The sequence below is a fragment of the Pongo abelii genome, chromosome 1 (genome assembly GCF_028885655.2).
Source record: "Pongo abelii isolate AG06213 chromosome 1, NHGRI_mPonAbe1-v2.0_pri, whole genome shotgun sequence".
In the NCBI taxonomy this organism is placed as follows: domain Eukaryota; kingdom Metazoa; phylum Chordata; class Mammalia; order Primates; family Hominidae; genus Pongo; species Pongo abelii.
In genome coordinates, this window is record NC_071985.2 from 220,221,741 (window position 1) to 220,238,770 (window position 17,030).

The following is a 17,030-nucleotide window of genomic DNA, read 5'->3' on the forward strand; positions in this document are numbered from 1 at the left end:
GTAGCTGGGACTACAGGCGCCTGCTACCAAGCCTGGCTAATTTTTTTGTATTTTTAGTAGAGACGGGGTTTCACCGTGTTAGCCAGGATGGTCTTGATCTCCTGACCTCGTGATCCGCCCGCCTGGGCCTCCCAAAGTGCTGGGATTACAGGCGTAAGCCACTGCGCCCAGCCACATTCTTTTTATTATGAAGAAAGCTGACCATGAAAAAGATGTCATTTAAATCTGAAAGTGAGTGCACATTCTGCAAAATGGAAACAGACAGCTGTGCCTGCCCAGGTATAGGCAGAGTGGGGCCAGCGTGGGCCTCCCCACTCCTAAGGTGGAGCTGCCTCTGTAAACCCCCAGGTGGGAGAACAAGTCCCAAAAGGAAGAGAGAGAAGAGGGGCCGGGCTAGGCACATTCAGTTTCTCCAAGCTGCCCTCCTTCCCACAGGAGGAATGGGTGCCAAGGCCAAGAGCGGCTCCCTCACTAGCAGGAAACATCAACCCCAACAGAAACATCAGCTCTTTGGGGGTTTTGGCTGGCATGGCCTTGGTGGGGGGGTTGGCGGGGAGCGGGCTGCACAGCCCGTTTCTAAACCAGCCCTGTATTTTGTGTCTAACTCAGCACAGCATGATGTGCAATCTCATAAACAGGAACTAGAAAGAAACAAGTCCCCTTTCATGCCAGCAGCCCCAGGGCTGAGCAGCAATTGTGGCTTTGCCTTCTCCTTCACCTCGGAGAAGCCACCTTCGGAGGCTTCTGCCTTTTCGTTTTTTTTTTTTCTTTGAGACGGAGTTTTGCTCTTGTTGCCCAGGCTGTAGTGCAGTGGCGCGATCTCGGCTCACCCCAACAACCTCCACCTCCCGGGTTCAAGTGATTCTCCTGCCTCAGCCTCCTGAGTAGCTGGGATTACAGGCATGTGCCACCATGCCCAGCTAAGTTTGTATTTTTAGTAGAGATGGGGTTTCTCCATGTTGGTCAGGCTGGTCTTGAACTCCCAACCTCAGGTGATCCACCCACCTCGGCCTCCCAAAGTGCTGGGATTACAGGCATGAGCCACCATGCCCAGCCTGACTTCTGCTTTTTCTAGCCTGGTTTCTGGGCTTTTGAGATACCAAATTGGGACAATGAGTAAAGAAAATCAGAAAACAGGACATGAAAGGACAGAAAAGGTGAGTGGGCTTAGACTTCAGACAGCGTGGAGAGTGAGACTTGGAGCTTTGAAACAGCTGTGCAGATTTAAGCAAATTGGAGAGAAGAGAATCAGAGAGAAATAGAGAGCGAGCGAGAGAGAGAGGAGAGATTTTTGAAGAGTTGCTGAGGCTTATTACTCGGAGACTCCTTAACGTTATTCAAGAAGTGCCAGCAAAGATTGAATGTATATTTTAGCTACTTTAGGTTGCAAGATGGCGATGGCATTTCTTTGAAGTTGATACCATAGAGATTCTTTGCATGCATTCCTGGCGTATAATTGGATTATCCAAAATACTAAAACAACAGTCCAGGCGTGGTGGTTCATTCCTATAATCCCAGCACTTTGGGAGGCCGAGGTGGGCAGATCACCTGAGGTCAGGAGTTTGAGACCAGCCTGGCCAACATAGTGAAACCCCGTCTCTACTGAAAATACAAAAATTAGCCCGGCATGGTGGCTTGTGCCTGTAATCCTAGCTGCTCCGGAGGCTGAGGTAGGAGAATCACTTGCAACCGGGAGGCGGAGGTTGCAGTGAGCTGAGATTATGCCACTGCACTCCAGCCTGGCGACAAAGCGAGACTCAGTCTCAAACAACAATAACAGCAACAACAACAACAACAAAAACAGGTCTGGTCTTTTCTGAGCACCTGTAATGGGCCAAGTGCTGGGACAGGGTCTGATGAGAAGAGTGAGTCACAGTCTCTGCAGTCTCTGCCCTGACAGGGCTCATGATTTTGTGCAGGAGACGGACAAATAAACAAATCTCTGTAGTTCAGTAAGGCTAGAGGCGCATTAGAGGTCAGTACCAAGCACTATGGGAACACAGATAGGTGACAGTGGAGAAGTTGTTGTTTAAATCTGAAAGCAAGCGCATATTCTGCAATGGAAACACACTGATGTACCTGCCTGGATATAGGCAGAGTGGGGCCAATGTGGGCCTCCCCACTCCTAAGGTGGAGCTGCCTCTGCAAACCCCCAGATGGGAGGAGAACAAGCCTCCAAAGGAAAAGAGAAAAGAGGCTGGGTTAGGAGATCGAGACCGTCCTGGCTAACGCTGTGAAACTGCGACTCTACTAAAAATACAAAAAAAATTAGCTGGGCGTGGTGGCGGGCGCCTGTAGTCCCAGCTACCAGGAGGCTGAGGCAGGAGAATAGCGTGAACCCGGGAGGCGGAGCTTGCAGTAAGCAGAGATCGCGCCACTGCACTCCAGCCTGGGCGACAGAGAGAGACTCCATCTCCAAAAAAAAAAAAACAACAAAAAAACGCACACCTGGTTATGTCTCTTCCCAGATTAAAGCCTTTCAAGAGCTCAGAACAAAGTCCAGATTCCCGACCCTGCAAAATATACTGGCTTTTCCCAGTGCAACCCAGCCCCTCTCCAGCCTCTCTGCAGCTCCTCTCCTGCCCCATCTCTCATCTTGGGTATCAGGTTCACCCAGGTGTGCCATTGTATCCCCAGTGGGTGAGTCCATATATTGGAATCCATTTAGAAAGCACTTCGTAGGCATCGTTGGATGAACGAGTGTAAATTGCAGTTTTGTGATCACAGCTTTTAAAATGCTGGTACATACTGCTTCTTGGCCCTTTGGCAAAGGTTAAGTGTAAAATCCTTGTGCATAGCCATGAGACCCTGGGATGGCTGCAAAAAAAGGTCAAAAACTAGTACGGACTAGGAATTGGGAGACCTTGGTTATTTTCTAGCACCCATTGTAAAGGTTTAGTGAGCCTTTCTCAAATGTTCATAGCCAAATTCACGAAACATTTCATACTGTTAGACCTCTATGCCTTTATGTATGCAGTTTTCTCTCTCTGGAACATATTTTCCTTACCTAGAACAGATTCCCCATCTGCTTAGAGAACTCCTATTCATCCTTCAAAACCCTGGTCAGCCATCACCTCTACTGTAATATCTTCTCTTGATCCTTTCCACCCAAGTAGAATTATTATTCCCTTCCTCCTCTGTACTGCTGTATTTTGTACATACTTTTATCATTGTATATTTTGAAAAATTATTTGCTTCTATGTCTGCATACCACACTACACGTCAAGTTGTCTAGGGAACTATTTCCCATTTGCCCTTGTATCACAAGGCACTGGAGCCTTGGGATACAGATATAGGAGCTCAATAGTTTTGTTTTGTTTTTGTTTTTGAGGTGGAGTCTCACTCCGTAGCCCAGGCTGGAGTGCAGTGGCACGATCTCGGCTCACTGCAACCTCTACCTCCCGGGTTCAGGTGATTCTCCTGCCTCAGCCTCCTGAGTAGCTGGGACTACAAGAGTGCACCATCATGCCCAGCTAATTTTTGTATTTTTAGTAGAGACGGGGTTTCACCATATTGGCCAGGCTGGTCTTGAACTCCTGACCTCATGATCCACCCGCCTCGGCCTCCCAAAGTGCTGGGATTTCAGACGTGAGCCACTGCGCCTGGACTAATTGTTTTTTAACTAAACATTTTCAAGCCTCAAGTTCTCCTTTCATCAAATGGAGATGACAATACCTTCCTTAGCTACCCTAAAAGTTTTTTTTATGAAAATAAAATGACTAATAAATAAAAATTCCTTGACAAAAGGCATGAGAGACTCTACGAAGGTCAAGTCTAGTCTAGTAAACTCTTGCTTGGCCAGGGTACCTGGCTACTCGGCTGGACATAAGTTGACCTTATTTGGTTCAGGAAGTGCTTGAGGCTCTCCTAAGCCTTCATCATTGTCACTGTGAGCATGGGTGGAATCAGGGGTCAGTTAAGGACAGTGATTAAGAGCTGATGACTGTGTCTAAAAATGTGACCCCATCCTTCTCCAGCCCTTCCTCTGCTTTATCTTCATTGCCTTTATTGCTCTGTGACATCATCCAACAAATGTATTTGCCTTGTGAATGTCATTTCATGGCAAAGGCTGCTGGTTGCCCACCCAAATCCATTCTCCTTTTTACCCTGGCTGTTGATTAAACCCCATTCCTTAACCCTTTTTGAAGTAGGATGGGTCCACAGGCCTAGGTTCTCACCTACGGAAAGGAAACAGAAACAATGGCTGCCCCTCCCAGGCCCAGGCTTAAGCATGGTAGGTATGGCCTCTCCGAATTCCCTTTCACCGTCCCGTGTCTACACAAGGAGGTGGCAGCAGCCTAGCCTCACCTAAGCAGCTGAAGACAGCGTCCTAGGTGCTTAGAAGAGCAATGATGTGCAAGGGACCAGGGTTTTCCACATGACCACATGGCTAGGGCAAGATTGTCCATCAGTCTGGGACATACGCCTTGAATTACTACTCAAGAAAGAAATTCAGGCCGGATGCTGGGGCTCATGCCTGTTACCACAGCACTTTAGGAGGCCGAGGCAGGCAGATCACTTGAGGTCAGGAGCTTGAGACCAGCTTGACCAACATGGCGGAAGCCTGTCTCTACAAAAAATACAAAAAGTAGCCAGGCGTGGTGGTGCTCACCTGTAGTCCCAGCTACTCGGGAGACTGAGGCAGGAGAATCACTTGAGCCTGGAAGGTGGAGGTTGCAGTGAGCTGAGATGGTGCCATTGCATTCCAGCCTGGGCCAAGGAGTGAGACTTTGTCTCAAAAAAAAAAAGAAAAGAAAAGAAAAAAGAAAAGAAATTCACTTCTTTGTTCTTTAATAAATTTTGGGGTCTCTTTGTTCCCAACCCAACCTTACTCTAACTTACACATACTAATGCTTTGTGACAACTGAGACTTGGTCTTTTTCCTTCACTGCAATGTTCCTAGTGCCTAGAATAATATCGGGCTCATAGTAGGTGCTTAAACTAATACTGGCCCATAAATGAATGGAGTCAGTGCCTGTGTTTGAATCACTGACAAGCCATGTGGCCTCAACCTTGTGAATCTCAGCTTCCTCACCAGTAAAATGGTAATAATTGGACCTACCTTTTGGATTATTGAGGAGATTAAGATAATATATTCAAAGCTCATAGAGAAATGCCTGACATATATGTGCTCAGTATTAGAGATTATTATTACCACTATTATTATTATTATTATTTTGAGACAGAGTCTCGCTCTGTCACCCAGGCTGGAGTGAAGTGGCGCGATGTTGGCTCACCGCAACCTCCACCTCCTGGGTTCAAGAGATTCTCCTGCCTCAGCCTCCTGAGTAGCTGGGACCACAGGCGCATGCCACCACGCCCAGCTAATTTTTTTTTTTTTTTGTATTTTTAGTAGAGACGGGGTTTCACTGGGTTAGCGAGGATGGTCTCAATCTCCTGACCTCATGATCCGCCTGCCTCAGCCTCCCAAAGTGCTGAGATTACAGGCGTGAGCCCCTGCGCCTGGCAGCACTATTATTATGATTGCATCCATGTCATGTTTTCTCCAGCCTTTGGGGTCTTCAGTAATATTAATACTTAATGATGATTTTATGCTAATTTAGAATAACTTACAGGGTAGAAGAAGCCACGGCTGCCTGGATGGCAAATGTGTCTCTACTTCTGCCATTGGCTGGCATAGGTGGAGTGGCTTTACCTGTTACTTGTTTCAAGAACTCAATGGGATAGCTTTGGGAGCATATGAAAATATATGCAAATTGCACACAAATTTATAGAAAACAGCCTTGTGTGTGCCTCCGCATGTACTAGAAAGAATTCTGGTGGCTTTATACAATTCTACCTTTGGGTTATGCCATTTTGTATTCTGCTGTTTCAGAAAGACTTACCTGGAAGGAGGGAGGTGCGTGCACGTGAGTGTGTGCTCACGTCTGCAGGACGGGCCGGGGGAGGGCAGAGGAGGCCAGTCATGACAGCGGAAATACTGCTCAGCAATCAGATATGTTTGCTGAGCAGTGTTTCAGCTGTCAAATTTTTATTTTATTGATCCAAAATAAAATGTAAAATTCCAGGCTCTGAGGCCCTACCTCTAATCAGTCAGTCCATGCGATCAACAGCCACTAATGACCTCCCATCATTAGATAACCCTCCGCTGTAGGCCACAAGGGCTGCAAAAGGAGTACAGGAAACTTGTCTTTGGGTTTGAAATGTCAAGTATCCTTAGGGCTACTCAGCTGTGAAAGGGTAAGTAATCAGCCACCCACCAGGGGTTTTTGTAAAATGGGCACAAAGATGCAGGCTGACCAGCCCCCGAAACAGCTGCTCTGAGGCTCACTTGAGAGCATGGGTGTAAGGGGTCTTTGCAGTGTTGCATATGGGTGTGAGAGTGCACATGTCACCATCATTATTATCAGGAGGGGAGATTATGAGCAAGGAGGGCAAGTCCTGAGGCCGCCTTCTGCGGTATTTGTGGGGTTAAACAGGTAGGGCAGCAGCAGCATCGCAGAGACCCGCACCTTTAGAGACTTCCAAGGCAATCCTAACCTCAAATGCTTTGTCTACCAATCATTCCACACGGCAGAAGCATTTGCTTGTCACGCATGCGCTCATTCATTCATTTGGCAAAGATACCTTGAGCACCTTCCCTGGGTGGTGTCCTGTGCTGGGTTCCAGGATATAAACACGGAGAAGACACGGTCTTTGCTCAGGAGGGGATGTTCTTTCTCACACTAGAGCCGAGTAATAATCCAGGAAAGGAGAGAAACATGTTATCAATAAATACCACACTGCATACAAGGGACAGTAACACAACGGAGGAAAGACACAAGGGAGAAAATAATTTGGCTGTACCTGGGAAGGCTGAGGCCTCACGGAGGAACACATGGCATTTTTGAGAGTGAGCAGGGGCCTGCCAAGTGGACTGGCAGGGAACCCTGTGTGCCGGGGTAGAGAAGTGTGTAGCCACATGGTCGTATGCTCTGAGAGCTGATTTGGAAAATACAGTCCCCTGTGTCAAGATGTGGCTTTCTCCAATCATCCCGGCCCAGACATCCCTGACTCCTCCAAATGCCTGTTACATTTATTAACCCACAGTACTTGTTTGGCAGTCACTGTACAGGACAAGTCCTTGCTGCGGGTGGCCTGTCTCTTCAAGGAGGTTGTGAGTCACCAGAGAACTGAGGCTGTCTACTCTGTCTTGGTCTCCCCGGGACCCAGTTCAATGCCTTCCTTTGGAATATTAAGCAGGCAAGAGAAGTTTTTTGCTGGAAGTGTCCAAATGGATGAGAATATTCGCACCTTCAGATGCTACTATGTATTGAGAATCCCACAGGTGCTGTGCCAAATGCTAATTTGTATATTATCTTATTGAATCTTCACAATAACCCTATGAGGTAGACACGGTGGGTCCCCCTTTTACAGAGGAAACAACCGAGGCTTATGGCGATGACTTCACTTGCAGAAGAACAGCAGCTTAGAAGGGATGGAGCCGGGATCTGAATATGGGCTAACTGGCTCAAGGGCCAAGGTTTTTAGCTCTGACTCTACCCAAATGTACAGCTTCTATTTTGGTATACTTAATAACACTATATGAATTCGAGTTTTAGAGACCAACACATAAGTCCCAACTCTAATGAAACAGTGGTTATTTCTTCTTGTGGCTGTCTCTTGAGCCCTGGGCTCCTTGAGCATGAGGCTACACCCGTGCCCTCTTTATGCTCCATACCTAGCATAGCACTTATTCTCCTGGAATGGAGAATAAAGGGGACCAGGGAATTGTTCAGGGTAATTCTAGGAGGACTTCCTGGAGGAGGCCAAATTTCCTTAAGCAAACTGGGAACATGGTGAGAGGCAAGCCAGGAAGAGGGTATGAATAAAGGTGCAAAGGTGGATGTGATGACCTCATTTTTGGGGTGCCATATGCTTTTGATGAAGAGGAACTAGATATGTATTTGGGGGAGCCCCAAACTCCCAGGCTACTTCAGGGGTACAGTTGGAGCGCTTTGTGCTCCCCACGTAAATCTCATTCCTTCCTGGGAAAGAGAGCCAAGGCTGTCTTTGGAGGGATGAAGTTCCTTGCTCTACCAGAAATGATGAATGAGCTTCTCTAGGTGAGATACTGCTGAGAAACTGGTAGCCTAGTTGACAGGCATCATTTACAGGTGACAATTAGTTAATTAATCAATTCTTGAGTGTTCTGGGGCTGATTCTAGGAACTGGAATAAAGCATTGAGCCTGACCTGGCACAGTAGCTCACGTCTGTAATCTCAGTACTTTGGGAGACTGAGGCAGGAGGATAACTTGAGCCGAGGAGTCTGAGACCAGTCTGGGCAACATAGTGAGACACCCCCCCCGCCATCACTGCAAAAAGTAAAAAAAAAAAAAAAAAAATTAGCCAGGTATGGTAGCATGTGCCTATAGTGCCAGCTACTTGGGAGGCCGAGGTCGGAGGATCTCTTGAGCCTGGGAGGTTGGGACTGCAGTGAGCCATGATTGCCCCACTGGACTTCAGCCTGCACGACAGAGTGAGAACCTATCTCTAAATAAATAAATAAATAAGAAAGAAAGAAAGAAAGAATGAATAAACAGATTGGCCCTTATAGAGGTTCCATTTTAGTGGCGGAAAGTAGCGTGAATAAGTAGACAAACCAGCAAGCTGAGAAATGCCAGGGGGTAATAAACATGTTGAAGCTGGGAAAAGAAGGGAAGCAACTTAGGAAGACAAGGGAGAGTGACTGGAGAAAGATAGGAGGTCAGTGAATGCCATTTTGGGGGGGTGACATTTGGGCTGAGACAGTCCAAATGACCAAATGGCACCAACCATGCCAGGAGCTGGGAAGGAAGTACTTTCAGTGGAGGGCACACCAAAGGGCAGAGGTCTGGTGGTGGAAACAAACATGAGGAATTACATGTATGAAAAGACTAGAGTGTGGTGAACCAAGAGAAGAGGGGTCCCAAATTAGGGGGGTGGGGGAAGGAACATGAAGCCAGGCCATGCAGGATCTGGTGGGCTCTTGTTCTAAGTTCCTTAGTGTATCAGTTAGCTATTGCTGTGTAACAAACTACCCCCTTTTAGCAGTTTTAAACAAAACACATTTCAAAGCTCACAGTTTCTGCAGGTCAAGAGTCTGGGCAGGCTTTCTCTGGGTCTTCTTCAAGGAGTGTCACAGGTTGCAGTCAAGGTGTTGGCTGGGCTTTAGTCTCTCTGGGTTCAACTGGGGAAGGCCCCACTTCAAGCTCCTGTGGTTGTTGGCAGGATTCAGCTCCTCAGGGGGCTGTTGATCTGAGTACCCCCAACCCTGTTCCTCACCATGAGGGTCTCTCCAACAGAATAGCTTTCCTCATCAAATTGTGCAGGAGACGAATTGTTCAGGGAGATGACGCAGTCTGCCAGCAAGACAGAACCTGAACACAGAACTGACCTTCATTGCCTCTGCCATATTCTATTTGTTAGAAGCAAGTCATGGGTCCCACCTCCACTCAAGGAATACCTAGAGGTGGGGATCATTGGGGGTCATCTTAGAAGGCTGCCTGCCACTCACAGGAAGTCACTGGAGGTGTCTAAGCAGGGAGGTGACTTGATCTGACATGTATTTTCAAAGGGTCACTTTGGCTTCCTTAAATATTGTGTGGGTGGGGGATGGGCAAGAGTGGGAGCCAGCTGGCCAGCCAGGGGCTACTGTAAAAGATGATGCCGGTTTGGGTTCAGGAGGTAGCGGTGGAGATGCAGAGAAGTAGAGGCAAGGGGGGCTTGCCAGTGGATCCAGAGAGGATCACATAACGAGGAACTGGGGATGACTCCCAGGCTTCCCAGGGCTTGCAACTCGTACCTGTGGGAGGATGGCGCTTTAGATTCTCGTTTTTCTCCTCCTGAGACAGACAGGGTGAAACTCTCTCCACCCTCCTCCAACCCTACCCAAGGTCGCACACTTGCTGGATGGCTGGCCAGCATTAGGAGCCCCGGCTGTGAGCAGAGAGCAGATGTCTCCTTGTGCCAGGCTGAGAGACTGACCCTGTGTCCTCAGTCTCATTAGCCTGCCCACGCTCAGACCAACCAAGCCAGTGGGCCAGAGGGAGGGAAGCCGCTCCCCCATAACTGTGATCACAAAGTCAACCAGAGCTGGAGAAGGCTCAGGGGTGTGTGTGTCTGTGTCTGTCTCAGATGGGCTACACTTGGAGTAGGGAGCGGTTCAGGGCTCTAGACCTGACTCTAGGTTCTGACTCTAGAACGTCAGGGCATCGCTAGTCAATATATTCCAGAGAAACAAACACCTAAGCTCTTTATCTGAAGAATATCCGTGTACACGAAACCTTTATTTGCTCCATGTGGGAAGAGAGAGAAATAGATCATCATGCAGTTACCATGTATTGTGTTTCCACTACGTGTCAGTCTCACTGCTAAGCCCTCAACAGACGCCTCATTTCATCCTCATAACAACCCAGTGAAGTAGATATTAGTATTATCCCATTTCCTAGATGGGAAAACTGAGGCTTAGAAAAGTTAAACAACTTGCCCAAGATCTGTTTAACTTCAAACCCACGTTCCCAACGGCTACCACCACTCTGGCTCCCGTTTAGGCTGGTGGAAGATTCATTTCCTGCTTCCAGAGGCGAAACTAGAGGCAGCAGTTTTTCTTTTAAAACGTGGGTCCAGCCTTGCTCCAGGGAATAAACTGCGTTGAGAGAAGCGCTCAGTTTTGAGCAGTGGGGGCAGCAGGTGGTACCCCCTAGCGGTGGTAGCTAAAAAGGGCAGCGGCCGTGGGACGGGAACATGGAGCCGCAGTTGCAGCCAGTCAACGGGCTGGTGACAAAGACACGGTTGTGTCTGTGGAGCAGGGAGCCTGTTCCATCGAGGCAGGCTGCCCCAAGTAAAAGGCTAGAGAGTGTCTCCTTTCCTGGGGCCCATGAGATGTCCTCATGCTCCCTGGCCAGGCCAGCCAGGTGCTGATCAGAGGTGAAATACGCCAGTAACGCAAATGACATCACCAGACACCAGCCATACTCTTATTCAAACCTAGCATTTGCACCTAAATTCAACTTCTGCACATAAAATACTGGCAGCATCTTGTTTACGACTTGAGGCATAGGATTTTGGCTAATTTAGATGTCTGTCTGGTGAACAAAGGGGGATATTCTTATTATTGAATTTTTCTTGCTTACAGCAACCAGGCATCGCGTGGTGGGTTTCCTGGGGACCACCTTGCACATAGCTTCCCAAGGCCCAACCTCATGGGCAATTGCACAGGGATGGAGAGTGAGACACGACGTGCTCTGTAGCTCGGAGAACACAGAGAGGAGTGAGGATTCCGATGGGGGTGGGGGTTGGGGAAGACACGACATCAGGTTTTTAAATCATAGGGATACCTTGGGTATTTGCCACACTCCTGCTTTGAGCCTTTTGAATAGGAATTACAAAGTGTGCTGACTCTGAGAATACATACAGAAACAGAGCTGACAAGTGGAATCTCTCAACGTTCCTCCCTGTTACCTGCAATGTTTGTTACCTGCAATGTTCGCCCTCAAGGGTAAGAGACTCCCTTCCTGGGGAGGGGGTGAGTGGGTGAATTGGTGAATGGCGCAGGTGGGGACTCAGAATGCCTGTGTTCTATTTCCAGCGCCTATCACTGACTCACATTGTGACCTTGCTGAGGTCATGGCTGTTTTATTTGTTGGGGGAAAAATTTAGAGGTGGCAAAGCTTGTATTTCCCCCAAGGGATGGGAGCTCTGGAATGTGAGATACCTCCCTGCCCCCGGCAAAGCCCGATCTTGTCTAGTTCTGCTGATATTAATGAAAAGAATGCTTACATTTGGATCCAAGGAACTTTGGGGGACACTCGATGAAACAAGTGGTTCCTGCCATCGCAAGATTTGTGGCCACTTTTATCTGCAATATTTCTCCAAAGACCTTTCAAATCATGTTTCCATACAAATACTTCCCCATGCGGCCCTCACGTTGTCTGTGGAAAGGAAGAAGAAAGGTATTTTTTCCTTAGTTTCAGGATGAGGAAACCAAGGCTAGGAGTGGTATTTCTCAACAGGTTTGTTACCAAGAGCCCCTCTTAATATTTTAGTACCATGCATTCCCGTTTTGCAAGCCGTTGTCAACTAAATATTGCATTTATTCAGTAGAAACTCATCTCTGTTTTTCTTAAAGTCACCTATGAATGCCGGTTCTGCACAAAAGGACTAGTGCTACCATTAAGTTCGCTGGCAAGAATTGCAGTATTTAATCCGGGAGACCTCCTCAAAGATAAAGGCCTAATTTTCACCAGACTTTTTTAAATTTTGAAAAGACCTCCTCTTCATAGTATCTGGGGACCCGGGCTGAGAAGTCCCCAGAAAGATCAAGTGGCTTGTGAAAGATTCTGTGGCTAGCGGTGGGGCCAGGACCAGACACAGGGTCTTGATTCATACAGGCCAGTGCTCCAGCCAACCACACCACTTGGCAGGGAGAGCTTGTGTACACACTCAGACATACAGACACGTGGGCGTGCACGTGCAAGATGGCAGCCCAACCAAATGCGGGTGTCATGAAACCATGATGCTATGGGCTCAAACCAGTAATAGGTTCCCCTCAGTACAGGAGGGAGCAGCCAGAACCAAGCCTGAGATTAGCAGAGGGCAACAGTTTGGTTCAGGCTGCTTTTGCAGAGTTGCAAGGGTGGGAGATGTGTTTATTCTGCCACCTGCCTGCACTTTGTGTGACTCTTCATTAATTTATGCATCATTTATGTAGGCAGAAGCATTTTCATCCACTCTGGGAGCATTCAGACCACTCCCCCGGGCACCTGCCTCTTCAAGAGCATGAGACTGGGGTGGGAAGGCTTAGCCCTTGAAGTTGGGGATGGCAACGGCAAATTGGGCACCCTGGGAGAGTGGAGATAGAGATGGAGAACTCAGGGAGGTCTGGCTTAGTGGCTTGGAATGTAAGTAGGGGAAGAGCTGCAGGACTCCAGGTGCCTCAAAGCTTCCCCCTGGGTCTCCCCCGCCTCTTCCCCAGGGCTCCTGCAAATATGCTCATCTGTTGAGCCCTTGGCTCCATCCCAGGGGATCAGTTTTTTCATCCCATGGCTCAGAGGCATCAAGTCGGCCTGTACCTTTGGAAGAAGGCCGAGGGCTGAGCTTTATGGCTTCAGAATCCAAGGCTCCACCAATCCCTAGCACGGCCAGGGGCCAGGGCAGGGTCTCTGGGAGCCTGCTGCCCAACAGCTGTTCCCCGGGTTATTTTGGTCTAGTGGGAGTCTGTCAGTTCTAGGGCATTTGGACCAAAATAGCCAACAGCAGGACAATCTCTTGGTAGCTTCTGTGGGGACCCCTCCCCATACAGAAGTTTCTAGAATGAGGTGGGACAGAAGGAAAGGAGTTTGGCATGGGAGGGGTGAAGAGGGAATTTTCCTGCCAGTGTCAGAGGCTGACATCAGCAATTCCTCACTGTCCTTTCATCTCAGCCTTGGCACGTTTCTGACCACCTCCCTAGGCTATCCAAGGTGGGGTTTTGAGGGGGAGAGAGGAAAAGATAATTTTTGAACTTTGTTTTTGACTTCTTGGTCCTCCGCCAAAGCTGGTGAGGTATATATTACCCTTTCCCATTTCACAAATGGAGCTTCCAGGTCCAGAGAGGCAGAGGCACTGGTCTGAGGCCACACAGCTTGGAAGCCAGGCCTGGTGACTCCAGGCCTCAGAGCCTCAGCGGCTGGACCTGTCAGACCAGCAGCTGATCCTTGCGTGGATGCCAGTTCCATCCAGAAGTTCGGGGCCAGCATGGAAAGTGCTGACTGGCCTGGCCTTCTTTCGGGCCACAGCGGGGGCCCTGGCAGGCACCTGCCTCGCTCACCCTCCGGCCTAAGATGGTTCAAGTGCAGGTGGGGGAGGGAAGAGGGAAGACCAGTCACTCTCTCTCTCTCCTTGGAACCCCGCCCAAATTCAGACCAGCAGCCCCTGGCACGGCACCCGAGAACCTGCGGGGATTGCCCCCGGAGCAGAGTCAGAGTGACCCAGGTCCCACTCCCTTTGGCGACATAGGGTGACGTGCAGGGAGCGTGCTTTGGCACCAGGCGGGCGCGAGGGGGCAGGGCGCACGCCCGGGACACGCCTTAGGGAAACCGCTCCCGGGCTTGGTAACTGAACTTAGACGTCGAGTGCAGCCTGCCCGGTGCGCGCGGCGTCTTACTTCCAGATCTCGGAAATCAGCTGCCAGGGTGGGGCCGCGTTTTGGCGACGGCCGCTCGGCCACCCCTGCCGCTCCTGCCTCTCCCAAGAGATTTTTCTAGCGGGTTAATTTCCTGTCCGGGTAAACCCTTTGGTGAGTCCCTTGCCCCTCCCTCCCCGCCCCTCCCCTCTCCATCCCAGCTGTCCCGGCCCCCTAGTCCGTCCGCGCCGCGCTCCATCGCCCCCGCACGCCCGGGCGCACGCCCTCCCCGCCCGGGCCGCCCTGTGGCTCTCCGCGCCCGGCAGACGGTGCCTCACCGCGCCGCCCCGCGCCAGGGCTCGCTCCGAGAGCCGCCTCCTTGTCGCCGCGGCCGGCGCGGGCCCCCCGGCCATGCGCCCCCGAGCCCCAGCCTGCGCCGCCGCGGCGCTCGGGCTCTGCAGCCTCCTGCTGCTGCTCGCGCCCGGGCACGCGTGCCCCGCGGGCTGCGCCTGCACCGACCCGCACACCGTGGACTGCCGCGACCGCGGGCTGCCCAGCGTGCCAGACCCCTTCCCCCTGGACGTGCGCAAGCTGCTGGTGGCCGGCAACCGCATCCAGCGGATCCCTGAGGACTTCTTCATCTTCTACGGCGACCTGGTCTACCTGGACTTCAGGAACAACTCGCTGCGCTCGCTGGAGGAGGGCACGTTCAGCGGCTCGGCCAAGCTCGTGTTCCTCGACCTCAGCTACAACAACCTGACCCAGCTGGGCGCCGGCGCCTTCCGCTCGGCGGGGAGGCTGGTGAAGCTTAGCCTGGCTAACAACAACCTGGCGGGCGTGCACGAGGACGCATTCGAGACCCTGGAGTCGCTGCAGGTGCTGGAGCTCAACGACAACAACCTGCGCAGCCTCAGCGTGGCCGCCCTGGCTGCGCTGCCCGCGCTGCGCTCCCTGCGTCTGGACGGGAACCCCTGGCTCTGCGACTGTGACTTCGCCCACCTCTTCTCCTGGATCCAGGAGAACGCATCCAAACTGCCCAAAGGTGAGCCGAGGTGGCTGGGCTGGGAGAGGGAGTGGGGCAGGGAGAGGCCACCCCAGACCCCAGTCTGGGTGCGAGGAGCCGTGGGTTGAGTTTGGAAGAGGAGGCTTGGGGGATCCTGAACTTTTCCTGGGTCTTTGCTGGGGAAGTGGGTGGAGAGGGACACATCTGGAATTCTTTGGAGTTTCTGAACCCTGAGGCTGGACTTCTTCCCCTGTTTCTCCAGTAACTCACTTTCCCAAGTTAGCGACCTTCCCGTTCTCGGGATGCCCAGGATCATCTCCCTGGGCTTTGGGTCCTAGGACTGGCTGGTGTGGATTACTTATGGGTCCCTGGTAAGCGGAACGCAGCCTACTACTGTGTGGGGAAACGGCCGTATTCTCAGTACCGTGCACGAGGAGTCAGGCAGTTCCAAGGGCTCTCCAGCAGCCTCCCAGCCTAACCCGGCCTCTCAGCTTCTCAGCTCTAGTTTGCTCTTCTGTCTAATATGGGTGTGGAAGATTTCTGATGAGGAATAATGGCAGCCCATTAAGAGCCAATGATGCAGTAATGATTTGTAGTTCTCTGTGGGTTTTCAGCCAGATGTGAAAAAGCTGAACCAAAATGTAGTGGGCTGGTGCCCCCTTTGCTTTCCTGGTGCACGCTTCCAATGGCGGCGTGGGCATACAAACCCACCTGGCAGACGGGAACACCAGGGCGGAGGGAGTTAAGGGGCTCCATTAAGGCCCGCAGGAAGGGAGCAGGGGTGGAGCTGAGAAGGAGGGTACTCCAGCATCCACAGGGATGAGCACCCTGAGTGAGGAGGCAGGTGGCAGGTGGGTGTCCTTCCCCCAAGTGGATTCCAGCCTTCCACTTGTGACCCTATGAGCACCAGTGCCCGCAGTGACCTCTCAGAGCTGAACTCTGCCTCCTGCCTTGCTCCCAAGATTTCAGCAGAATTGGAACCACAGCTGCAAGGCGCACATCATCAAAGGTGACATACATGCAGATTTAGCTTCAGAATATCTTTTTTTTTTTTTTTTTTCCATTTACGGAGGAATCAAGGATGCTGTTCATCTGTGTGCTGAACTCCTGCATTCATATCTTCGTTCCCGACTGTCATCAAACATACCCCATGCTTCGGGGTGCTCACGCTTCAGCAAATGCAGGCCCCTGAGCCATCACTTTCAGCCTAAGCTGGCTGAAATTCCTAAAACGATCTGGCCTGCAGGGTGCAGAGTCCCCACCTTTAAACTTTGTCCTCATCCACTTGTCTGGCTCCCCAGACCCTCCCCACCATTAGACTCGGTCCTGGAGACAGGAGTGACTGGATGAAGAGCTTATGGTGGGATGGGGTACACCTCGGTTCTGCTTGCTTCTGCCTTTCCTTTTCAGTGGGGTTGGCACCATTCACCCCTGTTGTTGGTTGGGTTGGTTTATTGGCTCCAGTTGTCTTCCAGGTGAAGGCAAGGTTTTAAGAAGTCAGGAGCTGTGGGTTTGTCTCAGTTCTGCCATGGTGACTGTGACCTTGAACAGGCCACTTGTTCCATTTGGGCCTCAGTTTCCTCATCTCTAGAATACTTGCGTTGACCTCTGAGATCTCCAAAGAGCCCTGGATTTGGAGTCTGAAGACATGGGTTTAAGTCCCGGCCTAAAATCTGGGGGACTCTGGGTGGGTCACTCCAGTTTTTTAAGCTTCACCTTTCCCCTTGAGTGAAATCAAGACATGGGTAATGCTGCATAGCCCATCCCACTCAGTGGTTGTTGAGATCCAAACAAGGTGATGTGGGTGAAAGTAATGAGCAATGGGAGTGAAATGTTCCTCCTCCTGCTGTCTGTGATGTAGAGAAGAAACTGGATTCAGATGGGAAACACTGGAGGAAGGATGGACAAGTTCAGAGCAAGGAGCCATGTCCAGAGCCCTGGGA

General features: G+C 50.7%; 1 protein-coding gene across 1 annotated transcript in view; it reads left to right on the forward strand.

Annotated features, from left to right (window-relative positions):
• Positions 1-14,085: 14,085 nt before the first annotated feature.
• The window catches only part of LRRC38 (leucine rich repeat containing 38), a 42,448-nt gene continuing 39,503 nt past the window's right edge, over positions 14,086-17,030 (forward strand). The window contains exon 1 of the mRNA XM_024232202.2: positions 14,086-15,126. Within this exon, the coding sequence (XP_024087970.2) occupies positions 14,496-15,126 (631 nt within the window). The 5' untranslated portion in view covers positions 14,086-14,495. The remainder of the gene's footprint in view (positions 15,127-17,030) is intronic.